This window comes from Jaculus jaculus, chromosome 13 (assembly GCF_020740685.1).
Source record: "Jaculus jaculus isolate mJacJac1 chromosome 13, mJacJac1.mat.Y.cur, whole genome shotgun sequence".
Taxonomy (NCBI): domain Eukaryota; kingdom Metazoa; phylum Chordata; class Mammalia; order Rodentia; family Dipodidae; genus Jaculus; species Jaculus jaculus.
In genome coordinates this window covers 74,391,251-74,404,190 of record NC_059114.1, presented here as the reverse complement: position 1 = coordinate 74,404,190, position 12,940 = coordinate 74,391,251, and the positions used below count along the sequence as shown (strand labels likewise).

The following is a 12,940-nucleotide window of genomic DNA, read 5'->3' as shown; positions in this document are numbered from 1 at the left end:
CCTTTTTAAGAACTGCCTTCATTTTAATAGCATTCTTTATTCCTATGTTAAAGGCACCATAAAGCAGACTTGTGTTCATCTCTTTTCTTTACATAGTAACTATACTTAAGAATATAACACAGGAAAGCTGTTGGGTGTGGAAGGCCACCATGAGACTGCTGAGTGAATTCCAGGTCAGCCTGGGCTACAGGGCTACCTCGAAAAAACAAAAACAAAACAACAACAACAAAAAAAGCAAGCGTGCGCACACACGCACAAATACGTATATAAATAAAACACAGGGCTGGGGAGATGGCTCAGCAGCTAAAGGCATTTTGCCCACAAAGCTTCATGGCATGGGTTCAATTGCTTAGGAGATACATAAAGCCAGATAGATGTACAAAGTGGTGCATGAATCTGGAGTTCGTCTGCAGTGACAAGTGGACCTGGTGCATATGCACGCACGCGCGCACACACATCCTTGTTCTAAGTACTGACACACACCTAAACATGGACAGGTTCCTTCTGAAAAGGCGCATCTCTCCTGTGACCCTTACTCCTCAGCGGTCTGTTCCAAGGCCCACTTCCTTCTTCAGCTACTAAGATTTCCTAGTATTGGGCTACTAAACCTTGAGAGCATACAGTTAAATTATTAGCTGCTATCAAATTATCAGTTCTTTTAGTGCCACATACAAACTTGCTGATGCTACTGCTTCTGGTGCAACATGTCAAAACCAGGGTTTCACCCCTGCGAGGCAAGAACCCACCACTGAGTGCTACCTGCAATCAACTGAAAACTTTAATATGATGGAGAATGGAATTGGAAAAGAGAAAGTGTAGGGGGGGAGGGAATTAACATGGGATTTTTTTTATAATCATGGAAAATGCTAATAAAAATTAAAAAAGAAAACCTTAATTTATTTTAAATTACTAAGCTGGTCACAGAACTATATGCTTAGGAATGCATAAAATGGTAAATATTGTATTATATATTTTAACACAATTTTTAATTACAAGCTGGTATCATGGTACTTGCTCAGGAGATAACTGTTTCCTCTTTCTTTTCCAGGGCTGGGAATCAAGCCCAGGGCCCTAAGCATGCTAAGCAAGCGCTCTACCAGTGTTCCTACTTAAAAGAAATGTGCCTGTCTCCTCCTCCTACTCTGGATCCCCTCTTTCATGTTGAAATGGCAGCTCATTCCTAACATGTCCGGAGCAAACAACTCAAGTGCCACAGGCAACATCTGGCATTCCCAAACAATCTGAAACTTACAGGCTACAGTTTAAAATTTTATTAAAGTATTAGCTGGGCTAAAGAGATGGCTCAGCAGTTAAGTGCACTTCCTATACAAGTATGAGGGCTGGAAAAAGCCTGAGATGCCCCAAAGTTCAGACCTCCAGATCCCAGGTAAGACAGCTGGGCATTCCCACCTGTGAGCCCGATCGTGCAGAGAAGCAGATTCAAGAATCCTCATAGCCCTAAAGCTCTGGAATTAGTAAAAGGGCTCCAGCTCAGTGTCAGACCACACAGAGGAGCAAGGGAGCGTTCCCCCAACATTCCACTCTGGCCTCCTCAGGCTAGTGAACCCCAGTGCAGGCGAGCAATGGAGCACTGCAAGGCTGCACACACGTACACACACGCACAGCTAAAACAGTATTTTAGAAAGTATTAGCTTCACTAATCCCTAATCCAAATGGATTCCTGTTTTACAAAACCCTAACTTTATTTAAATACTTTTGAGAAAAGCTTACAGACTTACCTCTTCACTGCTCAATCAGGTGGGCAAGTACAACAGTAGCTCAAGATGAGAACCAAGCTCCAATTAGCACTGAACTGCTGAGTCATTCATAGTTAAGGACAAGGAACATACAGTCATGGTCAATGTTCTAATACTACTTTGTGGTACATGGCTTGTTAAAGGAAATGCCATGATCTCAGGCATTCACTACTAGACTGGATCAAGCCCAATGTGTGCCTAGTCCACCTAATTCAGATCCAGTGACCATTTATAGAAAAGCACCTGAAAACACCTCCACACGGAGCCCATCCTACACAGAATGAGTGACTGTGAGTATGCAAGTGTGAGTGAAAATTACTTCTCTTCCAGTTATCTGTTCACTCTTGTGAAAGATGATCAGTTTTCTTTTAAACTATCATCCTCACTACCACGTGACTGGTTGCCTAAATATCTAAATAAATTTCTGGTTATCTTTTATAAGTTCCTTTCAAAACAATTTAAAATTTTACAAACCCCTGTAAACAGAACTCAATGTTTACTTTTATACAACAGCTTACCACTAAGTAGCTCAATCCAGTTCTGGACTGTTTCTGGAGGCTGAGTCTCCTTAACATGCTTTAGAGCTTCATCAAGAAGAACATCCCCCGTTGGAGCATCCGACTTACAGATCACCTAAAATACAAGCGATCAGAAATGATCCACCAGTGCCTTTGCTCTGGCCCAAACTCATTTAATGAAAAACAATAATTATGCAAATAATTCATGCTAAGACAGTTTATACTTACTAAAATTGCTCTGATGCTGAACCTTGTGTTATTTGATTGCAGAAATTCATTTTTGAAAAATTACTAGTTCCAGAAACAGACTCAATGACATAGATTTCAATATATGGTAAGTATGACATTTCATATTAGTAAAGAAACTAATTTTCTCAAAAAGTTGCATTAGATCAATTGATTTAACAAATTGGAGCACAAGCTTAGACTCTTCTGAGTTTATGCCACACTAAAAGATTTAAAAGGGAAATATAATTTTAAGAATGAGAAAAAATTTCAAACTGGCACTGCTAACAGAAACCTTGAAAAACACCAGTAGGTTTGATTATATTATTCATTCTCCAGCATGGGGGGTGAGAGAGGGAGGCAGGTAAGTACAGAGAGCAGGTAAAGGAAGGAAAAAAAAAAAAAAACCTACATTGAAGTCGGGTGTGGTGGCGCACACTTTTAATCCCAGCACTCAGAAGGCAGAGGTAGGATTGCTGTGAGTTTGAGGCCACCGTGAGACTACACAGTGAATTCCAGGTCAGCCTGAGCTAGAGTCAGACCCTACCTGGAAAAGCAAACAAACAAAAAACATATAAAGAGGTAATGTTAAGGCTAGAAAAATCCAGAGGAAAGGAGCAAGCATGCTGTCCTATTTTAGCCACATATTAAGAGACCCATATCCTTCACTGAAGTTGCCAGCTGAGCACATTCCTAGCTGAAATTCTATTAATATCAAAATTGAGAGTCGGGCATGGTGGTGCATGCCTTTAATCCCAGCACTAAGAGGTAGGAGGATCAGTGTGAGTTTGAGGCCAGTCTGAGACTACCAAGTGAGTTTCAGATCAACCTGGGCTAGACTTTGGAAAAAACAAAAATATGAAACTGAATCTGCTATAGTACCTTAACTTAGCTACTATAAAATTCATTAACATTGCTTCTAAAATGTGACTGACTTCAAAAAAGTGTCCTTTACCATTTCGTTCATCTTAAAAAATTAAAAATAGGGCTAGAGAGATGGCTTAGTGGTTAAGCGCTTGCCTGTGAAGCCTAAGGACCCTGGTTTGAGGATCAATTCGCCAGGACCCACATAAGCCAGATGCACAAGGTGGTGCATGCATCTGGAGTTCATTTGCAGTGGCTGCAGACCCTGGCGCACCCATTCTCTCACTCTCTCTCTCCCTCCTTTCCTCCCTCACTCTCGCTCCCTTTCTCTCTGTTGCTCTCAAATAAATAAAAATAAGCAAAGAAACTTTTAAAAAATTAAAAATATATACCACATCTATTTCTGAGACCCAAAAGAAATTTAAACTCTAATGCAAACTATAAAGTATTCTTAGATTTTTCTAGTAGTCATACTTTTAAAAGAAAAAGATTAAATTTAGTACTTTAATTACCCCAGTATAGCCAAAATATTAGCATATCATAAATGCTTTAGAATTAAGGTATTTGAAAATTTTTCTCCCACCCCATTTTCAAATCGCTAGCATCTTTGTTACAACATGGCTCCGTTTACAATCAGCACATTTCAGGTATCGGTGCCTCGCTTGTATCAGAGTCCAGTGGTTACCAGATGGGTAGTGCAGACACAGGACATTCTCATCATTAAAAAATGACCCACTGGACAGTCTAGACCCTGTTTGCACTGGAGAAAGAGTTAGAGAATGTCAATAGAAAAGGAAAAGCTACATGTCTGCAATATTGTTAGTAATTTCTACTCCTTACCTCCACTGGAGTCAGGTCTCATCACCCACCTCATGCAGGTAGGTGTGTCAGGATCATAATAACCAGGGTGTAAGTAGACTTTTCTTTTCCTCTTACAAAGTTCTATCCAGTAATTCCTGCTCAGATGCATCATTTTTCTCCATTTCTTCTGTCATTATTCTAGTTTACAAGTCTGGTTGTCTTTCATTTGGAATAATTTAAGTTTCCTAGTTTTTTCAGCCCCATTCTTCATTCCAAGTTATGTAGGAAGTAAATCTTAGGACATTATCTGCTTCCTGAAAATTATTCAAAACCTCAAAGTACATTCTAAATTCCTCAGCAAAATCCAATAGCAGGTACGGCTCACAAAAGAAGTACACTGTCAGGCCAGAGCAATGGCACAGCAGTTAAGGTGCTTGCCTGCAACACCTGAAAACCTGAGCTTGACTCTCCAGGGCCCACGAAGGGCCAGAAACACAAGGTGGTGCATGCATCTGGAGTTCATTTGCAGCAGCTAGAGGCCCTGGCATGCCCATTCTCTCTCTGCCTCTGCTTGCAAGTAAATAAAAATATTTGGAATCTTTAAAGTATGTTGTTGTTTTCAAACATATTCTTGATACCTCCAACACAGAAGTGATCAAGAGACAAGAACTCTGAAGACATTATAACAGATAAGCATTTCAAAAGGGCCATAACATTCTCAGAAAATTTAAAGATAATTCTATCCATAAAATAAACACTGGGAAAAATACAAAGCTCAAGAAAAATCAACATGAGAGTCCAAAAAATAAAAGTCAAAGTAGCCAAGAAGTCCATGTTCAATTTTAAATGGAGGTCAGGAGATACCAGATATTAAAATCACCTACATCAAGAAATACAGGCAGGGGACTGGGGAGATGGTTTAGCATTTAAGTGTTTGCTTGAAAACCCAGGTTCAATTCTGTAGTATCCATGTGAAGCCAGATGCACAAAGTGGTGTATGCACCTGGAGTTCGTCTACAGTGGCTGAAGGCCCTGGCACGTCTAGTCTCTATCTGCCTCTTTCTCTCTGTCATTCTCAAATAAAACAAAAAAAAAATTTTTTTAAATGTGACAAGTCCCAAGATGAAGCTGTGTAGCAGAATCAGAAACAACCAATGCAGACTGACAAACCTGATCCTCTTTGATATCTGAAAATGAGGGTATCTTTCCTCTCAGGAGTGTTCAATAAAGAAAAACTGTATTTTGGGTGGGAGAGGTGGCTTAGCAGTTAAGCACTTGCCTGTGAAGCCTAAGGACCCCGCTTCAAGGCTCGAGTCCTCAGGATCCACGTTAGCCAGATGCACAAGGGGATGCATGCATCTAGAGTTTGTTTGCAGTGGCTGGTGGCCCTGGAGTACCCTTTCTCTCTCTCTCTCTCTCTCTGTCACTCTCAAATAAATAAATAAGAGTAAACAAGAAAATTTATTTTTTTAAAAAAAACTGTATTTAGAGAGACAACAAGAATTATCAACCCTCCACAGAGAAAAAAGGAAAAAAATTAAAAAAGCTACACAAGAAAGGAAAATGTAGCCAGGCGGTGGTGGCACACACCTTCAATCCCAGAACTCAGGAGGCAGAGGTAGGAGGATCGCAGAAGTTCAAAGCCACTTAGAGACTACATAGTGAATTCCAGGTCAGCCTGGGCTAAAACAAGACCTCACCTCAAAAAACCAGAAAAACCAGCTGACAGAGAGCTGGAAAAAGCCATTCTACATGTAGTTCAATGGGAGAAAGAGATACCACCAGTGAAGATACTCAACAGTGGACACTGCAAGCCTTATAATTAGCCAGCCAGGCCAAATGAGCCAACGGGTACAATAGTGGCCCGTCTGTCATGGTGGAAACCAACTGCCCTCAAATTGGACTGGAGGCCTGCTCCATGGGGAGAACACATCCCTGATACTGAAAACTTAAAACAGGGGTAGTCATGAGCCCTAGGGATGTAACATCTGCTGATGTCTGGAAAAATGTATATGCTATGCTTATCAAACTGCCCAGTAAGCACTTCTCTTAATATTTGTACCCTTACATTAACACTACTCTCACTTTGGGTAGAGAATCTTCTCTTTTCAGACGGCAGTGGCCTTGGGATGACTCAGAAGGTATCATAGTGCTGGATAGAAGTGACTGGAGTACTGAGTAACATCTCCATCACACCTTCCAAGGCTCAGGGTCTAATGCGGAAGAGGTGGAGGAAGGAATATTAAGAGCCAGAGGAAGGGTAGGACTCCTTACAACGTGCTCCTTCCAGACATAAAATGGCCTGGATATCCATGACCTCATAGTGCCTGACACTACCTACACAAGACCATCATAAGAGGAGGAAAAGACCATGACACCAAAATAAGAGAGAGACTGATTGAGATGGGGAGGGGATATGATGGAGAATGGAATTTCAAAGAGGAAAGAAATTTTTAAAAATCTAAAACTTACTCCATAGCATCTCTAGTATCACAGAACCTACCCAGGCCATCACTGTGGAGAAAAGCAGGCACCAGCTCCTAAAAAGACTGAAAAGCCTATGAATAATTTCCACAGAATTCTTTAAAAATTCTGTCAAATCCTTCAAAATCATGGCTTTTCAGAAGCAGCAAATGAACTTGGGCATCATTTTAAGCAGCAGTTATTTTATTATTTTATGACAATTATTTTATGACATGTGTTAAACAGAAAACCAAGAATGCAGAAAGAATGTGGAAATGTAATCCAATAGACAATTTTACAATCATTAACTTTTTTAAGCTATTGCTAGAAACATTCATCGTTTTAGGCCATACATATTCTTTTAAAAGAATGTTACTCAGAAATCCTTACCTTTCTTGTTAAAAGACTTTTCCGTCTCATTCCACAAGCTTCTAGTTGTAACCTTCCTCTCAATGCTAATTCAATTAACATACAGCCACGTAATCCAGATGATATACAGTCATTCCAAAATGATGTATAACCCTATTTAAAAAGAAAAAACAAAGTATCTACCTTACTATAAATTAAAGAATCAAAAATAGGGCTGGGAAGGAGGGTGCTTAGGGAGATGGCTTAGTGGTTAAGTGCACTACCTGTGCAAACATGAGGGTCACAGGGTGGCCTGAGACACCCAAGTTCAAATCTCTAGACCTCACAAAAATAGCTGGATGTGGGCATGCAAGCCTGTGACCCTAGTCCTGTGGGCATCAGAGACCAGAGAATCTCTGTGGTTCACAAGAGAAAAAGTGTGTAATGAGTAAGAGAATCTATCCAAGGAAAAATAATGTGATAAGCAAGAGGGGGAAACCTGTTGCTTTCCTCCATGTGCTACAAGCACACATATATCCACTGTGTACACGCATTAAAAGAAAAAAAAAAAGAGCTGGGTGTGGTGTCACACACCTTTAATACCAGCACTTGGTAGGCAGAGGTAGGAGGACTGCTGTGAGTTCGAAGCCACTGAGATTATGTAGTGAATTTTAGGTCAGCCTGGGCTAGAGTGAAACCCCACCTCACAAAAGAAAAAGGGGGGGGAGAAAGGGGATAAAGGAGGGAGAGAGGAAAGGAGGGAGGAGATGGAAAGATGGCTTAGCAGTTCAGATGTTTGCCTGAAAAGCCTAAGGACCCAGGTTTGATTCCTCAGAACCCATGTAAGCCCGATGTACATAGTGGTACATCCATTTGGAGCTCATCTACAGAGGCTAGAGGCTCTGGCACACCATATTCCTTCATTCATATTCTCTCATAAATAAATAAATAAATATTTAAAAAAAAAGAAAAAAAACTAGGGATGGGGAGTTGGCTCAGCAGTTAAGAGCACTTGCCACTTAAACTTAAACATGAAGGCATCTTGGGCCAGAGACTGCCAAGTTCAACTCCCCAGAACCCATGTATAAATCTGGGCATGGCTACCCATGTTTGTAACCCAACTCGCAGGGGACTGAAGAGGGACCAGCAAATCATTGGGGCTCACTGACTGACAACTCCAGGTTGAAGGAGAGTTCCCATATCAAGAGAATACACACCTAGCTACAGATGACTGGGCTTCTGCATGAGAATGAAAATACTTAGTAGCAGAGGCCAGTAAGTTAAAAAGGAGACATAAAGGGAAGAGAAAGGAAGGGAGGAGGATACTTAATAGGTTGATATTGTATATATGTAATTACAATGATTGTAATGGGGTGGTAATATGATGGAGAATGGAATTTCAAATGGGAAAGTGTGGGGGTGGGGAGGGAGGGAATTACCATGGGATATATTTTATAATCATGGAAAATGTTAATAAAAATTACAAAAAAAAAAAAAGAGAATACACAGAGCGATAAATAAGGACACCAGATGTTTCTCCTCTGGCCTCTACACATGTCCATGTCCACGGGACATGCTCATCTGTGTACACACCATACATCACACAAACCACTTAGAGAGAAATGTGCTTACGCAAAAAGGAAAGAAATGTCAAAAAGAAGAGTGTTTAGCCAAGGGCTTTTTGGGTGCCCTTTACCTTCCTTGTCTTTCTATAATAAAATACTAAAACAAGCCAGGCATAGTGGTGCATGCCTTTAATCCCAGCACTCAGGAGGCAGAGGTAGGAGGACTGCCATGAGTTCAAGGCCACTGAGACTACATAGTGAATTACAGGTCAGCCTAAGCTAGAGCAAGACCCTACCTCAAAAAGAAACAAAAAATAGGGCTGGAGAGATGGCTTAGCGGTTAAGCGCTTGCCTGTGAAGCCTAAGGACCCCGGTTCAAGGCTCGGTTCCCCAGGACCCACGTTAGCCAGATGCACAAGGGGGTGCACGCGTCTGGATTTCGTCTGCAGAGGCTGGAAGCCCTGGCGCGCCCATTCTCTCTCCCTCTATCTGTCTTTCTGTGTCTGTCGCTCTCAAATAAATAAATAAATAAATAATTTTTAAAAAAAGAAACAAAAAATAAAACTAAGTCCCAGGCATGATGGCACATGCCTTTAATCCCAGCACTCGGGAGACAGAGGTAGGAGGATTGCCATGAGTTCAAGGCCACCCTAAGACTCCATGGTGAATTCCAAGTCAGCCTGGGCTAGAGTGAGACCCTACCTTGAAAAACCCAAAAATAAATAAATAATAAATAAATAAATAAATAAAAATAAAATACTAAAACAGTACAATTAACATTAGTAACATAAGATGTTGTAGGGGTTTTTTGGTCTTTACCACATATTCAAAGAGAGATAACAAGTGCTTTTAGAGGGACTGGGAGATGACTCAGTGGTTAAAAGCAATTGCTTACAAGTACTTTCAGAAGTCAAACTAGGGTGGTGGTGTATACCTATGGTCCCAGCACTTGGAAAATATAGTCAAGAGAGTCAGCCTCAGTTATAGAAGTTATCGAGTTTATTTTATTTATTATTATTATTTTTTTTTTTTTGGCTTTTCAAGGTAGGGTCTCACTCTGGTTCAGGCTGACCTGGAATTCATTATGTAGTCTCAGGGTGGCCTCGAACTCACAGTGATCCTCCTACCTCTGCCTCCCGAGTGCTGGGATTAAAGGCGTGCGCCACCACGCCCGGCTAGAAGTTATAGAGTTTAAAGCCAGCCTGGGCTATATAAAATCTTGTATCAAAAACCAACACAGGGCTGGAAGGATGGCTTAACAGTTAAGGCGTTTGTCTGCAAAGCCAAGTGACCCATGTTCGATTCCCCAGGACCCACATAAGTGAGATGCACAAGGAGGCAGAACCATCTGGAGTTCATCTGCAGTGGCTGGAGCCCTGACATGGCTGAGCTACAAACCAAGTCTTTGTGTGGAAGGAGGGAACCATCCTGTTACCTTACCAGGTCAACATGATGAGCCTGCATTTCTGAAGATGGCTAACTACTAGAACCCATAAAACTTCATTTAAAAAAATATATATTTTATTAATTTGAGAGGGAGGGGGGAAAAAAGGCAGATAGAGAGAAGAGAGAATGGGTGTGCCAGGGCCTCCAGTCACTACAAGTCAACTTCAGAAGCATGCACCACCTTGTGTATCTGGCTTACATGGGTATTAGGGATTCAAAACTGGCATCTCCATAGCCCCAAAACTCCATTTCTGATGGAGGGACTTAACACAAAGCTACCACTCCTGAGCACGAGGGCTTTGAGAAAGTAAACTACATGGAGATAAACAATATCAATCTGTTTCTTTCTTCCTTTCTTTAAAGCCAATTTAGAAACAGACTAGATTGAAGAAATTCTACCATCCTACATCACTACTTTAGTGTTTACTAAAACCAATTAATTTATACAAAGTAAAATCTGTGACAATTAAAGCCCTAAGGAGCCTAAGAACTGATTCTACATTAAATTAACTATGTTGTTCTGACTAGCATAAAATAGATGGTGCCTAGGTTAACCTCCATGAAGTAAGTATACAGTACACTTTATGAACGCAGGAATGGGACAGCGCTCCAGCCTGAAAACACCAGATGAATAGGTTTAGGTGTTTACCTTTGATGGCAGAGAACTAAGTATATCTCAATCCAATCCCAACTGTTCTAACAAAATGAGCAGCCCAGATGTGAGCAAAACAAGGTCTGTAATACAGATTCAGTGAATGACTGGAAAAGCAGATGAAGGGACAAGGACAACTGTGGGCCAATGTTGAGGCTCACCAGGAATACTAGAACATGAAACCAACAAAATCACCAAGCAACAACAGAACAGTTCCATATTTTGAAAACTTCCTGCTAAAATTCATATAGTAAGAGAAGGATTAAGAATTAACAGAGGGGGGCTAAAGAGATGGCTTAGCGGTTAAGGAGCTTGCCTACGAGGCCTAAGGACTCATGTTCTTTTCTCTGGGTCCCACATAAGACAGACACACAAGGTAACACAAGTGTGCAAGTTTGCTCATGGGCACAAGATGGTGCATGCATCTGGAGTTTGACTGCAGTGGCTGGAGGCCCTGGCACACCAATTCTCTCTCTCTCTCTGATTAATAATAATATTAAGAGCTGGGCGTGGTGACACACGCCTTTAATACCAGCACTCAGGAGGCAGAGGTAGGAGGATCACCATGAGCTCAAGGCCACCCTGAGACTACATAGAGAATTCCAAGTCAATCTGAGCTAAAAGTGAGACCCTACCTCGAGAAACCAAAAAATAATAATAATATTAACAGAGAGGGGCTGGAGAAATGGCTTAACAGTTAAAGGCACTGGTCTTTAAAGCCTGGCAGTTTGATGCCCCAGTACCAACATAAAGCCAGATGCAAAAAGTGGTCCATGGTTTGCAGTGGCTGAAGTCCTGGCACACCCATTCTCACTCACTCTGCCTGCTTGTTTCCCTCCTCCTCTCCCTCCCTCCCTCTCTCAAATAATAAATTTTAAAAAGGAAAAGAATTGCCAGGTGTGGTGATACACACCTTTAATCCTAGTACTCCCTGAAGGCCAATGTAGCAAGTAGGAGGATGGAAAAAAAAAGTATTAACACAACTACTGTCCCATAGTCTTAATTTTTTCTATAGGAAATGAAAGTTTTATTTAATAAAACCATTTTAGTTTGCGTATATATTATGTATTCCCCAGAGTACCTCTTTACATGTGAGAAATCTGAGGTTTAAGGAGTTGAAGATGTAGTTTAGTGTTCAAAGTTCTTGCCTAACATTGCAAGGACCTGACTTAAAAAAAAGAGAGAGAGCTGGGCTTGGTGCACGCCTTTAATCCCAGTACTCAGGAGGCAGAGGTAGGAAGATCACTGTGAGTTCTAGGCCACCCTGAGACTACATAGTGAATTCCAGGTCAGCATAGGCTAGATCAAGACCCTGTCTTGGAAATAAAGACAGAGAGAAAAAGAAGAGGAGGGAAGACAGAGGAAGAGATGCTGGCACCCAACATGATGGTTCACAGCCTTTTTTTTCCTCTTCCTTTTGGAATGCTACAGAGATTAGCATGGCCCCTTCACAAGGATGGCACACATTCATGAAGCACTCTATATATTTTCTTTAAAAATGTATTTGCAAGCCAGGTGTGGTGGCGCACGCCTTTAATCCCAGCGCTTGGGAGGCAGAGGTAGGAGGATCACAGTGAGTTCAAGGCCACTCTGAGACTTCGTAGTGAATTCCAGGTCAGCCTGGGCTAGAGCGAAACCCTACCTCGAAAAAACAACAACAAAAAGCATTTGCACACATGTGTCTGTGTTCATGTGCCTATGGGTATACAAGGGAATTTTGCCTGCAAACAAATGTAGGATATATGCACCATTTTTTGCATTTAGCTTTACATGGTTGCTGGAGAAAATTAACCCTGGGCTGGGAGGCTTTGATATGAAGAGGCTAGAGATGTGGCTCAGTATACAGGCTTGCCTAGCATGTGTAAAGCCCTGGATGTTCAATGTCCAACATTGCAAAATAAATAAATGTTATCTATATGAAAAATAAAATGGAGGGAGGTAATTACCTTGGGTTATTTTCTACAATTATGGAATTTGTCAACAAAAAATTAAATACAAAATATGTAAAAATAAAGATAAACAAAATGGGGTAGGATTAAAAAAAAGTTTTTTCCTATGAATAAAATAATAGAAATGGGGCTCAAGGGATGGCTTAGCTATTAAGGCACTTGCCTGCAAAGCCAAAGGACCCAGATTCGATTCACAGGACCCACAACAGCCAGATGCACAAGGTGGCACATGCTTCTGGAGTTCATCTGTGGCAGCTGAAGGCCCTGGCACACCCATTCTCTATCTGCCTTTCTCTTTGTCAAATAAGTAAATTTTTAAATAACAGGAATTATTTGGAAAGGGTTGTGTATC

The 12,940-nt window shown here is 41.1% G+C and overlaps 1 protein-coding gene and 1 non-coding gene across 2 annotated transcripts in view; one reads left to right on the top strand and one right to left on the bottom strand.

The window, feature by feature from the left end:
* Positions 1 to 12,940, bottom strand: part of Golph3 (golgi phosphoprotein 3) — a 32,111-nt gene that overhangs the window by 11,448 nt on the left and 7,723 nt on the right. The window contains exons 2-3 of the mRNA XM_045132918.1: positions 7,019 to 7,150; positions 2,276 to 2,390 (exon numbers count right to left, since the gene is read on the bottom strand). Coding sequence (XP_044988853.1) covers positions 2,276 to 2,390; positions 7,019 to 7,150 — 247 coding nt within the window. The remainder of the gene's footprint in view (positions 1 to 2,275; positions 2,391 to 7,018; positions 7,151 to 12,940) is intronic.
* LOC123454342 lies at positions 12,025 to 12,128 on the top strand. The gene has a single exon (XR_006633315.1). It is a non-coding gene; the product is annotated as a U6 spliceosomal RNA (small nuclear RNA).